General features: G+C 33.5%; 1 protein-coding gene across 2 annotated transcripts in view; it reads right to left on the bottom strand.

Moving 5' to 3' along the window:
* PSME4 (proteasome activator subunit 4) overlaps positions 1-15,834 on the bottom strand; it is a 102,236-nt gene that overhangs the window by 23,765 nt on the left and 62,637 nt on the right. For both annotated transcript variants that reach the window (XM_067007603.1, XM_059078931.2), the window contains 9 exons: positions 14,318-14,413; positions 7,199-7,254; positions 6,152-6,208; positions 5,867-5,922; positions 5,675-5,773; positions 4,292-4,354; positions 3,916-4,011; positions 2,378-2,509; positions 1,273-1,482 (listed from right to left, as the gene is read on the bottom strand). In XM_067007603.1, the coding sequence (XP_066863704.1) occupies positions 1,273-1,482; positions 2,378-2,509; positions 3,916-4,011; positions 4,292-4,354; positions 5,675-5,773; positions 5,867-5,922; positions 6,152-6,208; positions 7,199-7,254; positions 14,318-14,413 (865 nt within the window). The remainder of the gene's footprint in view (positions 1-1,272; positions 1,483-2,377; positions 2,510-3,915; positions 4,012-4,291; positions 4,355-5,674; positions 5,774-5,866; positions 5,923-6,151; positions 6,209-7,198; positions 7,255-14,317; positions 14,414-15,834) is intronic.

The raw sequence follows: 15,834 nt of genomic DNA, 5'->3' as shown, positions 1-15,834 counted from the left end.
TTCCATTTAGATGAAATGTCCATAATAAGCAAATTCACAGAGAAAAAAGGTAGATTAGTGGTTTCCAGGGGCTAGGGGTATGGGGGAATGAATGGGAAGCAATTATTATTGGGTCCAGGTAAAGCAACTATACTCCAATAAAAACTAATTTTAAAAAATTACTGGGGGGCTTCCCTGGTGGTACAGTGGTTAGGCGTCTGTCTGCCAATGCAGGGTACGCGGGTTCATGCCCCGGTCCGGGAAGATCCCACATGCGGCGGAGCGGCTGGGCCCGTGGGCCATGGCCACTGAGCCTGCGCGTCCGGAGCCTGTGCTCTGCAACGGGAGAGGCCACAACAGTGAGAGGACCACGTACCGCAAAAAAAAAAAAAAAATTAAATTACTGGGTACAGGGTTTCTTTTTCTGAGTAATTACAGTGTTCTAGAAATAGAGTAGTGATGGTTATACAACCCTGAGAATATACTATTGTGAATATATATATATATATATTCACAATAGTATATAACAGCATACAACTGTTGTGTTTAAAAGGTGAATTTTTTGGTATGTGAATTACATGTCAATTTAAAAAAAACTTTTAAAAAGAAAGCATAATCTAACAGTTACAAATAGCAAGAGTATGTTTTGCAGAAAAGGAATACATTTAGAGCAGTGGTTTTTAAAACTGAGTATGGACGTCAAGAATAATCACTGCAGAAAAAAGGGGGATTCAACCGCACTCACACCTCTTCTACCCATCCCCAATTCTGATGGGTGCGTAAACAGGCGTTTGAAAATTCTTGGATGACAATCTGCTATCTCTCCCCATCTGAGCTCCACTGAACCTGATATTTACTTTTCAATTGTCAAATCATCCAATTTTAACCTTCACTATAAATTATGGAACCTTGTGTTCAATCTTCTGTGACTCTGACTAGTAGAACTGACCTCCTAAAATATAACCAACTCTTTGAAAAATGAGGCCGCAGATGAAAAATGAGGCCGCAGACATACAGGGGATAATGGTAAATGCAACAATGTAATAACACTTTGTGGCCTCTTGGTAGAAAACCACCTAGTTCTCTCCTGGCCATGCTCCAACTTCCTACTCTACCCTGCCATCTATAGTAATGATCACTAAAGCACTAAAAGGAAACAGAATACAAATGCTTTAAAAAAAATTAGAATCAAACACCAAGAATATGATTACTAAAAAAAGACAAGAAAATAATAGCATTTTGACAAAGCAGTGTTTGCACTGAAATTTGAATTAAAAAACTGATTTTGCTTACTGTGAAGTCCAAGCCAATTGTTTCATATTGCCGATGAATCTTTTCTGCAAGATCATCAAACAGCCTCACTATTGATGGCTTTTCCAGGGACATTGCTTTGCTAAGCCCAGAAGAAACAATTGCTGGCCAAGTCTGTACAATACAGTCCCAATCATGAAGGTTTGCCAAGCATACACCACTGTGATTTCCAAGGAGACAATACAAGGCACCCTGCAGGAAAAAATTATCAATATGGGAAATAAGAGGCACTGTTTAGTTGTAGCCAACTCACATACATGTTGTTTTCAAATTTACTAAACACTGATTATTTAAATGCTTGGTACTGGTTATAAAATAGGTCCCCACATTCAACACATTACTTATAGAAACCTAAATTTGACACTTAAGTACAATCCAGTAATATTTCCTCTAAGTCATTTAACAGAGGGTTAGCTCAAAGAACGGCTATTAATGAGATAATATAGAAATGTGAAGATATTGCTTTTACGGACATAGCTTCCATTCTAATTCTCTTCTCCTACATTTATAAAGGCTGTGAAATGTGTCACTCTTAGCATTTTAGGGTATAACATACAGAACAATTTTTCAAATTGTGGTTAAATCTAGTTACCAACTATTTCTCTAGGTATATAAAAACTAGGTTACTTAATTATGCTATGTACTTTTTACTCATAGGAGCTCAATTAATCAGAATGATTCTGATGACAGTAGGTACCTCTTTCTAAGGTACCCCATTTTAATGAAAAGAGCTATTAGTACCAAAACATTTTATTTCCTGAACATTCATCCAAACAATTCCAATGTGGCTTCCTAACCACCCTGGGCTCTAATCCTCTTTACAGTTCTTATAAGGTCACTGTAACTTCAATTTTACTGATCTAATAGACAGTTTCCAATTTTAAGCTTACTTGACTTATCTGATTTTGTCCATTTAAACTGCTCTCCACAAGGTCGACAACATATCACCCAATGAGTTAGATCCTCTACAACATTCTTGAATTACACATCTGCCTTGGGGGTCAGCAATTCCATTACTGCGAAATTCTTTCAACTTTTCTCTACGTTTGAACAATTTTGTAGTAAAACAAAACAAAATACCCTATACCTTGAACTGCTGTTGCGTGACATCTTGCCTATCAGGCCGTAAGAACTCCAAAACCAGAGGAATGATATCTCTGCAACAGAAGTTATATGCTCCCAAGGCAGCAAAAAATGTTTGCTGGGCCTTATTTCTGACCTAAAGAAAGAGTTATTAACAGATGACTTTTATTAAATGGTAGACAAACTACAAAACAATTTCTAAATGAATCATTAAAACAAAGCAGTGGTAATTTAAATGTTGTCATAATAACAAAAATATACGAAAGCACATAACTTAACAAAAACGAGTAAATGATAATCTTTTTATCAGAAGGAAAGCAAATTACCAACAACCACATCCATGGTTTAAGTTACACTGGTTCAGGGACTTCCCTGGTGGCACAGTGGTTAAGAATCCTCCTGCCAATGCAGGGAACACGGGTTCGATCCCTGGTCCGGGAAGATGCCACATGCCGCAGAGCAACTAAGCCCGAGCGCCACAACTACTGAGCCCACGTGCCACAACTACTGAAGCCTGCACATCTAGAGCCCATGCTCCGCAACAAGAGCCACTGCAACGAGAAGCCCACGCACCCTAACAAAAAGTAGCCCCCGCCCCCTGCAACTAGGGAAAGCCCGCAAGCAACAACAAAGACCCAACACAGCCAAAAATTTAAAAAATAAATAAAATTTTTTTAAAAAGTTACACTGGTTCAAATATCCTTTTGATAAAGGAGAGACTGAATGGAACTGATATGCATTTGTTCAGTAACATAATCAGCAGACTATTAAACTTTTTATTCTGAGTTACTCTTAATGAGAAGAGTCAGATTTTCTCTTGTGTCTACACAAGGAAAATCAAAGACTTTCCAAAACACAGAACAACTTAACCTTTTTAATGCAAGCCTTAAGTATAGGCCACATATTTTTAACCCAAGCAAAAGATTCAGTATAAATTTATAATCCATGAACTAGTTAAATAGTAATGAATAACTGATTATAGTAAAAGCAATACACTGTACATATTTCAAACTTTTTAAAACAATACTTTAGGCAAAATCTCTGGGTTAGATTGGTTTCCTAATTTACACTATTTTATAAAGACAGAATCATTGGCTGTACATGAATCTCTTTACTTTTCCCAGTTCTCTGTGTTTAGAGATAAATTTTTGGTCTTATGCTACCTGAAAGGAGGGACCCCACAATTCATATGGTATCAGCTTCCTGAACTCAAGCAGAATGCCTAGGAAGAATTATATGGCCTTCACAGACAGGCCTTCATAATGTGATTTAATTTAAGAGGCATCAACATTACACTAGCACTATCTACCAAAATTAGTTATATATTTTTTTAAAAAATTTGAGAAGCAATTACAAACAGCAAAAATAAACATTATTTTAAAAAGAGAAGCAAGATTAGTTTGAATATATTTGTCATTTAAAATGTAAATTTTCTTCGCCAATAAGTTATTTAAATTCCCTTGTTAAAATGGGGATACTTTAGATTGCGTGTTACACAATGGGTGAGAGGGGGCATGCCCTGACTGTTTGGACTAGCCTTACCTGACTGTATGAACTTGTAGATAAACGAAGAAGATCTCTAATCATATCCTGATGTATCTTTTTGTATTCACAACCCTCAACAGTTAGTGTTCGTAGCTACAAAAAACAAAAAAAAACAGTGTAAATCAAATCTCAAAGTTTTTTACTAAAAGTTCATTTAATTATGAAGTAACACCAATAATTAAATATTTATCTGAAAAACTGTCATTTAAAAAAGTCACTGTGGGGAGTTCCCTGGTGGCTAGTGGTTAGGATTCCAGGTTTTCACTGCTGTGGCCTGGGTTTAATCCCTGGTTGGGGAACTGAGATCCCGCAAGCCGTGCAGCACGGCAGGACAAAAAAAAAAAAGGCATCATGATTTTAAAAAGCTATTTACCTCATGCTGCAACATTACTCTGTCAATCAATAGCGCTCTGATGTGTTGCTTTTTCCCATGGAGCTGAAAAACAGTAGCAAACACTTCGATATTTTCCCTAAATGACTTCAACAATGGTTCCCCTGAATCCCTTAACAAAAAATTAGTTCAAAGAAGGTACAGGGTGGGCTGGTGGGTACTGAAGGTATTTCATTTATTCTAAAATCATCAGACTTTTATTCAGTCAAATATTAAAAATACAAAAACAGCCCACTAAGAAAACTGCTTTACTCTACTACATTTATAAACAACCTTTCTGGGTAGTTGTGTATGTTTACTACAGAATATAACATTTTTATTTTTGTAAAAATTATCTTTTAAGCTCTCCCCCACCTCCAATGTTCTACCCAGTCACTAAAGGCAGATGTCTGGAACTCAGATTGTTCCTCTTTCACAACTGTATCTCATTAGTCATCAAGTCCCCACAATTCCATCTTTTTTTTTAAACACCTTATCTCCACCCCAATGCCAGTGACTGGATTCAGGCTGTGCTTTCCCATATGAACTATTATAACAGCTTAACTAAAGCCTCCTGGCTTCCAGTCTCAATTGCCTACTGCTTATTGTTCACAGCGGCGGCAGAGCTTTTCAAAATTCACTGAATTGAATAATGATCTTTCCAACATTTACATCAGATCTACTTAAGAACTTCTAATGACTCCCCCGTTGCTGAATGTAAAACTGAAGCATTTTCTTGGGACAAAACCAGAAATGACCTAGTTTACCGCCTGCCACTCTTCCCTACAAACACTGTTTACCAAAGCATGCCATGTTTGTACATCTCCCTGCCCTGTCACATACCATTCCCTTTGTCTAAAATATGTAGCACCCTGTGCCTAAACAATGAACAATGAACTCATATAACCTTTTCAGACTCAATTTCAACAGAAGTCTCCTATAGAAGAACACTGCTATGAACATCAAATGGCTGACTTAAGTATTCTTTCTTCCAGGCTCCCAGGGAAGCTTGTATTGACTTCTCTTGGAGAACAAATATAACATAAGATTACATAAAATGCAATGCTTTAAAGACATGCCTGTGGACAATCCCTATTTTTTACTCCTTCAGTTTCTTACATGGTAAGAAAGCTGTTGCCAAGTTATCAGACTTGAAACTGCCACTGAGAGTCCACAGACTATCATGGAAATCGACAGAAGAGTTTGTCTCAGGGAAGTACATTTTTTCTAGGCTCCTTTTGATTATACCATCATATAATATTTGAAAATCTATTATTTTTACTTATAGGGAACTTCCTCTGTATGCCAAACAATTGCTAAATTAGGTGGTTATATCAGTTATTATACATCTTTAAAAAAATTTCTGTTTTAAGTGAAAATACTGACCCGATTTTCCATTGATTTCTTTACTAGGTTAAAGCTTTTCCAACGAGAGTCAAATTCATGCTTGTGAGATCCTTGGAATTGCAAAAGGTCTCCAGTAATCTGCGTCAAAGAATTTCAAATTTTATATTTATGAGTCGTCATGTCAAACCTGGTCATATTAACAATTATGCAACTGTTAAGTGACAATTGTACCTTTATGATAAGAAACAAGGACTTGGTATCATCTTCTGAATTATTAAGTATGTGGTCTACAATAGGAGGAGAAGAATTTTGGTTAAAATATTTTAAATTACTATAGGACTCCTGATATACTAGTTAAGGAAGAAAAGAAACAAACAAACAAACCAAAAAAAACCCACTGCCTGATATTGTCACCATTTAGAATTTTTAAATGGTTACGTAAAAGCACACATGCTATAAAATAAAATTTCTAAATATTTATTAATAAACATAAATTAAATACATATATGTACTTACTAAGAAGTTTCCTTATGACCCTAGCAATTGTTTCTCGGTGGTTCTCTCTGGATAGATCTATTTTTTAAAAAATGAGAGAAAGCATTTTACACACTGAATGCTGACCAGAGCTTTGAAGTTTATATCAACAGTTATGTCAAGAAGAGATAACGTATGCAGGAAAAAAAACAAATGGGTCTGTATATGGGAAAAGAATCTAAAAAAGAGTGGAGATATATTTATATGTATAACAGATTCACTTTGCTGTACACCTGAAACTAACACAACATTGTAAATCAACTATACCCCCAATAAAAATTAAAACAAAATAAACAAACAAACAAACAAACAAAAAAAACCCAAATGGGTCTGTCTTTATCATAGTTGGTTAGTAGCTTGGCATGATACAGAATAACTTTTAAAACCTTCACATTTATAAGAGCCTGCTTACAAAACTTTATTAGGCAGGCAAGGAGGAGGGAGATAAAACTATCTTTGCCAATATTTCAAAGGCTCTATCCTCTAATTAGAGGCCATAAATGCATAGGATTCTCTAATTAGTTGTGGCGACCCAAATGAAACAAACTACACCTAATTAATTAATGTATGCAATGAACTCCAATGTTAATCCAGCAATAAGGAAGTGTGCTAAATTTCTATTAATGTTAGATTCAGAACATAAATTAACACAAAATGTTTTACATAAGTATTTATATAAAATTTAACTCACTGATAGAAAGATACTATAAAGATAGTTAGAATATGTAAGGGTTTACATCAAGTATAATACAACAGTTCTATAACAATTCTAACCATAAATGAGCATTACAATATATGAAAGTCTGCCTTTGCACATAGAAAGCATCTATCTTTTACTGGCTATTCTTTATATAATAATTACCCACTTTCTCCAGAAAAAGCAAAGATAATATTAAGTAATTAATATTCATTTTATATATAAAAAAGAAACTAGAAAAACTGTAACTACAAAATTATCCCATTTTAACCTTTGTACAGTAACTGATGAAAATAGTCCATACAGATTTACTCAGATTAGGATTCACATACCATATTCAAGTCCAGTATACAACTTTGTCTCTTCCAAGGACACCATACTTGGTACCCTGTATAAAAACAAGAATGCTTGTATTTATTAATAATACCTACAAGGAGGCTTAAAGGGAAAAGTGTCATTGCTAGAATGTTTAAATGATGATCTTTAACAAACACAGATCTCTCATCTTCAGTACTTCAATTCTTTACTCTAGCTTTCTGAAGATTAAAGCTCTATCTGTTTCAGTAAGGACAGTATTATTCATCTTTAAAAAATGTTAATTAAATGTAATGACTTTAGGGGGGGAAATTCACTGCCCAAATGAACATAACACTGATGTTCAATACTCAAATGTAAAAGCTTAAATCTGATGTTAAACATTTATACAAGGAAAAGTCAGCTTTACAAAGTTATAATAAAGGTTAAAACTAGACACCAAAAAATCACCATCAAATTTTACTGTAGAATATACAGCAGACACGCTTCTTTAGATAATCATTACCCTTCCTCTTAAAACCAGCTAAACTGATCTCTCCTGACATCTGCAGTAAAATGCCACTACTTTTGAAGATGTTCAGATGTAAAAATACTATATTAAAAGTCATTTTTGAGGTATGTATGGACAGATTCTACTGGGGAATATGAACCTTTATATCTGAAATCTAAATTTTCTTTAATGACAAATAAATGGACTTTATTTCAAAATATGAGATTCAATTCAGTAACTTTTTATAAACAAAGCAATAATACTTTCTAAGAAAAGGAAGACAGGCACAAATGCCAAGGAAACATGGGGTAAACATATCCTATACAAGGCTAATTAGTAACAAATAGAAATTTTATAATTATTGCTCATAATTCATGACCTACACAACACTTGTAATGAAGAAAACACTATTTTGAAATCAACATACCCCTCCCCCATACTGTATTTTTTTTAAGTTGAATTAATTAAGTTATCTCTACCCTAATATTTGGTTGTTATGAATTCTGGGATTTATCTAAATGGGTAATAACATTAAGATGACTAAAATGCCAATTATTTAACTATGTTCCTTGCCATAATGTGGATGGCAACAGTACTGTCCCAAGTTTCAAAACCAAGCCTACAGAATATAAACAAAGAATGGTAATATTTCATAATATAAAATGCTAATTTGCTTTTCAGAGAATTTCAAGAATTTCAAATTCAAATTCTTCTTAAAATCTGGTATTCATTCCATAAAGTTTCAACTTTTGGCAACAGCTTGCAAACTTGAAATTCTGTAAAATTATGTATGATTGAAAAATATATATGTATCCAGAGTCTAGTCATTAAAAAATAAAATCAGATTCTTTCACAATGAATTTCAAGGGAAGTCCAACATCTTTACTAAAATTAGATTTGACCAAGAAAGAGAAAAGGCTGTGCTCACATAGTAACAAGCATTAGGCCTAAGACTGTTACCCACCCCACTCCACCTTCCCTGGTAAAGCATGGGGAAGTACTTGGCCACAAGCTATAACATGAGAGTAACATGTCTGCTCACTGCTGCTATAAAAATAAGTTGTTTCCTAAAGTAGGAATACAACTGTACCTTCACCCAGTCCATACCTAGTACCACACAATACTGAACCAAGCATGCATTTTAATTATTGTCACAAAATTACTCTTAACAAATGACATTTTAAAAAGCAATCACTATAGTAAGCTATCCTGAAAATTTTTTTACTATATCGAACAAACCAACAAGCAAACAAAAGGGTATCAGTTGGGAATTTGAAATGTTTTTCTTATATGCCTTTCTGACTCTAATAACACCAATTACACTATAACTGCATTTAATAACAAGTCTCATCTAAGCACCATGATGCTAATTCTAAAAATCCATGTGTCACTCTGAATTGTTTCCCTATCAGAAAAGTTGATGAAGTACTATCCACTTATTACAATTATTTAGAAACATATCAACCTGTGTGGGATTTTAAAATATTAAGTAATAGATTTAAATTAAAATGGCTTAGGCTTTTACTTTTAAAACCTGAACTAAAACACATCTTACACATCTCAAGAGTATAGAAGGCATCTGTTTAGACATATAGTTCAGCTGTACTTTATTTGTTCATATCCATCTCAAGTTTCTTTTATGCTTATTTAAGATTCAGCTTTAACTGATCTCTTCTTATCTAACAAATTAATTAAACTCTGATTGTACTGACACCTTTTACACCAAATGCTTCTCAGCGAGTATAAATACATATTTATACTAAATATTTCTTCTGATCTTTAGAAGAATAATTTTCTAAAAGAAATGTCTATCCATTACCCAAGTAAGACTTTATGATTGTATCTCTTTGTGGTCACATTTTAAGTCTATGTGTGCTGGGCTGTACTCTCTGATACTTAAATCTGCTCTTGTAACTTTTAGTTATGTACATAATCTTAGCTGAGTAGACTTAAAGTGCTATCAACAATTATAGATCTGCATTCTGATTAAACACTATAGTAGCAATATATACAATTAAATCAAATACCACCACTCCCCCACCCCGAGTGAAATTCATTCTACTCATCACTGGTTCATTTTACAAACAGTAATATAAAAATAAAAGTATGACAAATAATTTCAACGCAACATATTACAAATAATACCATCTATACAATAATCAAGTTAAATCAGGTTCATAGCAACTACATAGGACCACCAAGCCACCTAATTTATAACAAAATGTGTTTAATATCTGTACCACTTTTAAAAAAAAAAAAAAACTTGTAAGTTTTCTACATCTATGCTATTTGTACCACTAGATGGCAATCTTCTTTAGATTTGATTAGAGTAGAACGATGAAAATAATCACTGGTGGGAAAGAAAGGATGGTGAAAAAGGAAGAAATGACCAGTAACATAAAAACAAAATATATAATACAAATCAAATATGCAAATGAAGGCTAGGTGAACTGTCATGGAACAACTGCAAACAATAATTCTCCCTTTCTTTAAGTGGAACAACAACCTACCCTGCTCCAAATCCCTCCCCTCCCAAATGAAAACAAACATAAAAGGTATAAAAACCAAGCCACTAACAGACTGTTTTTCCCTCAAGGTAACAAGTGTTTCACAACAGACAACTGGCCTATTTCTGTGTGCTGTTATCCAGTTCAATCCTGGGCATAAACAATAGCTATAAACACAAATGAAAGGCTGGCTCTGACGCTACCATGTGAACAAAAGGTTGCCAAGTAAAGAGAATCTTACATACCGCTAGGTTTAAAATTAACTCGGAGCATAAGAACTATTTCCATGTCTGACACACAAGTTTTTTTTAAAAAAATCAATGAAAACAGTCAGAAGGTGAAATAAGGAGAAAACAGGGTTACTCACCGTGGAGTAGTAACTGTTTCCTTTTCTGTGTGCAGCTCCCCCAGCAGAGCTGGGTAGTTTCCTGGAGGTGCCAAGAGAGGTTAGCTAGCCCTGCCCCTCATCGCATAACAACACATCCTTTCACATATTCATGAAATGGTCTCAACTCTTAGACCTTAAGTATGAATTTTTTTCTTTTTTTTGAGTGAAAAGTTAGTAAAAGCTGAGCTCCTAAGAATGATTTAACTAAGAATGACTTAACAGATCTATCGGAGGAAAGGGGGCACAAAGTAAAGAAGAAATATTTGAGATGAAAAATGATGACTCCTCTACCTTGAGTAACCCTGTTTTTAGAGATGTTAGTTTTTTGCATCCTGTGATAGCTGGTTAGACCTAAAAGATTCTGAAGAAATGGACTGCAAAAGGAGAAATTAATGACAATTTGAGGATTAAAGGCAAGTGTCCAAAATTCCTACATGACCCTGGAAAGACATAATCCAACTTCCACATCTATAAAGGTAGAACTATGAGTATAAATTATAGCACAAATGTTTCCATGAAATCATTAACTAAAGGTTCCAAGAGCAAAATAGAGAGGTTCCGGTTTAAGATTAATTCAGTAACCTTGGTATCTGACAAAACTGTTAAATTTCAAACTGAACTAAACTAAAAAAATTTACCCAATTAAGGGTAAATTAAACCCTCAAGGGACCTTATTTCATCCATCCTTTAAAACAGTAAAATTTATAAATATGTACAAGATACTTAGTAACCTTACATTGCTAAAGGCCAAAAAGTACACTGTAGACACCATTAGGTATATAATTTACTTTATATTTAGGATAATCAACTCATCTCATCTAAGCTTTTTACCTAAGCTTTTTATTTTTTGTCAGTCTCTAATCATGTAGCATAGAAAATTGTTTTTCACATGTGGTAGCCATTTCCTTGAACAATGGGATCCCATATACTCTATTAGCAATTAAGATTTTCTTACAGGAAAATTCAGAACTGAAATAAGCTTCCTGTTTTTTACTGCTGCAATTTGCCAGAAGACTAATACTATTAATACATGCACAAGGCAAACTTAATAATAAGTGATTCGACAAAAAATAATTAAAGCAGCTAGAATATTTTCCCTAATTGAGATTAATATAAGAAAAATGTAAGTTTAAATTTAAAAAAAGAATTGAGCTGCTAGGTGCTTCCAAAAACTGGTCTGGTATTTCAGAAAATGCATAATGTCCCACAATACCACAGCCAAACACCACAGGATATCTTAGGCACTACACTAAAGCATTGGTCACCATTATGGCGTTTCCTTTTCTCCCCAACTTGGCACATTTTACTCTATCTCCTTTGGAATAACTCATGTCCAGAACAAAAGAGTTCTTTTCATCTTCTAGTTTCAAACTGACCTGCTACTGATAATCTCCAAGAATAATGCTACAGATCTTCTTTCTTCAACTAGGCAGTATGATTCACTATCACAGAACAATGGCACCATCAATTGAAATTATTTGATTAGTTCTTTCAAATCAATTTACACTCAGAAGATTTTAATAATTATTGACCTATATTAGAATAAGCATTTTAGAAATGTAAAAGGCTAACTTTATTTTATTTTACTTTAGTGAAAACTAACTTACTATCTGCAAAAAAAAAGTCGTAATGTTATATAAAGTCAATGTAAAAAGTCACACATTGACAAAATAAATTTTCAGGTGAAGGTGATACCAGTTAGAAATTGGTTTTAAAAAAAAGAATTCTGTTAAGAACTAATTAAAAGCCCAGGGAAGACTTTACAAACTCTCTCTTTTGACGATTCAAAGGCAAAGGGATGCTCATTCATCTCTAATTATACTTTGTATAATCATTACACTAAGAAGGTGTACGTAACTATAAAGAATCCTAAAAATGTATACTGTTCAGTGATTAAAATGATTGAAGTTTTCCTCGTTGTATATTTTATTTCATTATGTACTATTAAATATACAAGAAAATATTTTATAATTAAAATATATAAACAAATTTATATTAAACATAATTTTGTATTACTTCATTAGGTTTTATGTCAAATTTTCATTAAGTGAAAATTCTAAACACAACACTTAAAACTAAATCATCTTTCCTTTTCAACTTTTCTGAAAAAAAACCTATAAAGGGATATTAGTTTCAATTTTATAGCTTATAATACATAGTAAAATGGGCTAACAATCTGCTTAATTGTCTTCTGTGGCATTAATAATATGGTATTGTTTTCCTTATTGAAAATGCATTTCATTATATACAAATCTAATTGGCTTTATAATAACCAAATATATATGGAACATTTGTCCTAATGCACATTTATTTCAAAGGATAAAGACTTTGCTTCAATTCACTATGATAGTGCACATGGCTCCATGCTGAAATGAACTGCAACTGGAAACCTCTAAGCCCCCTGAGTGTATCGTAATCATCACTCAATACTAAAATAATCTAATTATATACACAGAAGATAAATGCTTTTGCTCTTAGATAAATTATTGGATTAAAGGACCACACTTCAACACGCTCAAGCAGAACTACGTTTACTGATATAATCAACTTGTTATGTATGAAATAGCTTTTTGGCATGCCATAAGAGTTAAGTTCTTACTAATTACATACTGTTAAAGATCATTAGGAAAATCAAAACCGTTTCTGTAGGTCTCTCATTTTAAAATATTATTTAATATCTCTCTTGACAAAAATGAATTTTGGTAAAATTGCTTTTATATCAAACTATAAAACTGATGAAAAACAAAAGTTCTTTAAAAGAATTCAGTAAATTCCTGGGCAAACTTAAAACAGATTTCCTTACCTGAAATGACCCTACTTCTGCCTCTTAAATCTAATGAGTAATCTAGAAAGTTCAATGCCTAGAAACAGTTTTTAGGTAAGTGAAATAAGTGGGAATTATGAAAGTGTATGACCCCAAACAACTGATTATGCAAAATATGGAAAGACAAGCAAGCCACATTTTAAAACCATTCCTTGAAACATTTTAAGATTTTTGTTGCAAAATCAACAAATAATTCTCCCCTTCTGCTTTTCTGAGGGGGCAAGGGTTCCTTACTCATTTTTGTGTGATTTTCATTAACTTATTCAGCAATGAGATGTTGGTGTTCAGAGAAAATGATCTAACATGGTGTACTGAAACTAGCATCTATATACTTGACAAGTAAGCTAAAGTTATATACAGCTGATTTCATTTAAACTCATTTTTTTTTCAACTCAAATGGTAACACTGACAATGGACTAAATAAGACATTCATTCAAAATAATAATACTCTGAAAAGCACTTAAATTTGTAAAAGCAACTTGGTGGGTCTCAAAAGTTCAAAATCATAATGAATAACATAGAACAAATTTTTATTAAAAAACACCCCAGGTTTTTTTGCTAGAAAATCCTTACCATTGATTGCAGACCAAAAAAAAAAAGGTGTTTTCCTTTCTTTTTTTAAAGAATTTATCTTAATTAACTCGGTAAACTAACAGATGAACTTAATATCTCTAAGTTGATATTTTAAAACTGATTGGCATTGAAAGTTATTCTATCCTGGTACCATATGAAAAATCTGAATAAAGCCCTATAATTTATAGATCTAAACTGTGCCTCAGTTGTTTTTGACCTAACAATGACAAAAAGGTTAAAGTGATACAGAAACAACACCAATAACAAAACCAGTGACTCATTATGTGACTAAGTCTTAAAATATATGCCAAATGGCAAAACAGCAAAATATGTAAAGTAGTTATTTTTACTTACAAGTTAGTAACTGGCTCTCCTTTCAATGGAGGTAGGAGGTTTCCTGAGCCAATTAAACAGTTGTGTACTATAGTCAGACTCTGTAGAACATCATCTCTAGAAAAAATAAAAAGCATTTTCATATTTGAGAAGACTCCAAATCCCTATTTAAGAAAAAGCCTTGTAGAGTTTAAGGTGAAGTAAAAAACTTTATCAAGTGGGAATATACAAAATTAAGGCATAGAAATGATGAATGTTTTCAGCTTACCCTCTTAATAGTACAAGGTAATTAAACAGATATTTACTGATAATATTAGACCTGCTTACATTTAAACAGGCTCTATAAATAATCACAAGTAACAACAACTGATTGCCCTTTGTGAAGCAATTCTGAATTTAATTCCCAATTTACCCAAAGATCACAACCACTAACAAAAAGGGAAAACAGTATTACAGAAGATTCTCCACTATAGTCTGTCTTTTAAAATGCACTAGCTAGGGACTTTCCTGGTGGTCCAGTGGTTGAGATGCAGCGCTTTCACTGCCAAAGGTCCAGGTTCAATCCCTGGTTGGGGAACTAAGACCCCACAAGCTATGCAGAGTGGCAAAAAAAAAAAAGACTAGCTAAACATTTACTCCAAAAAGCAGTTCAGAGTACCACACAGCCAACGTAAGTCAATCATACTTCTTCCTCCTCCAAGCCCATTCCTACAAGATTTGCTTATCAGAATTTCCTGTTATTTGACACATAGTAATTTTCTTACTATGATTTTAGGAACTTTCAAAGATTCAAACTATAAAAGTCTAGTGGTCTCAAATAATTGTTTCGTGCTAAAGCTCTTTGGGGGAGAAACAATCTTAGAGATATTTCTCTAAGTAATATTAATATCAATAGTATGAATTACTAAAAAGAAACAAGCTAATAAAATCTAAGGCAAATCTAGAAAAACAGGCATTTCCTTACAAAGGGGGCATATTTACACACACTTCCCAAAAGACGTACAAGTGACATTGCTAAATAGAAGGCATTAAAAACAAACTAGAAGTATGGAGGTTCCTTAAAAAACTACAAATAGAACTACCATATGACCCCGCAATCCCACTACTAGGCATATACCCTGAGAAAACCATAATTCAAAAAGAGTCATGTACCAAAATGTTTATTGCAGCTCTATTTACGATAGCCAGGACATGGAAGCAACCTAAATGTCCATCAACAGATGAATGGATAAAGAAGATGTGGCACATATATACAATGGAATATTACTCAGCCATAAAAAGAAATGAAACTGAGTTATTTATAATGAGGTGGATGGGCCTGGAGTCTGTCATACAGAGTGAACTAAGTCAGAAGGAGAAAAACAAATACCATATGCTAACACATATATATGGAATCTAAGAAAAAAAAATGTCATGAAGAGATTAGTGGTAGGACGGGAATAAAACACAGACCTACTAAAGCATGGACTTGAGGATATGGGGAGGGGGAAGGGTAAGCAGTGACGATGTGAGAGAGTGGCAGGGACATATATGCACTA

The sequence above is a fragment of the Kogia breviceps genome, chromosome 11 (assembly GCF_026419965.1).
Source record: "Kogia breviceps isolate mKogBre1 chromosome 11, mKogBre1 haplotype 1, whole genome shotgun sequence".
In the NCBI taxonomy this organism is placed as follows: domain Eukaryota; kingdom Metazoa; phylum Chordata; class Mammalia; order Artiodactyla; family Physeteridae; genus Kogia; species Kogia breviceps.
This window is presented reverse-complemented; position numbering and strand designations above follow the sequence as displayed.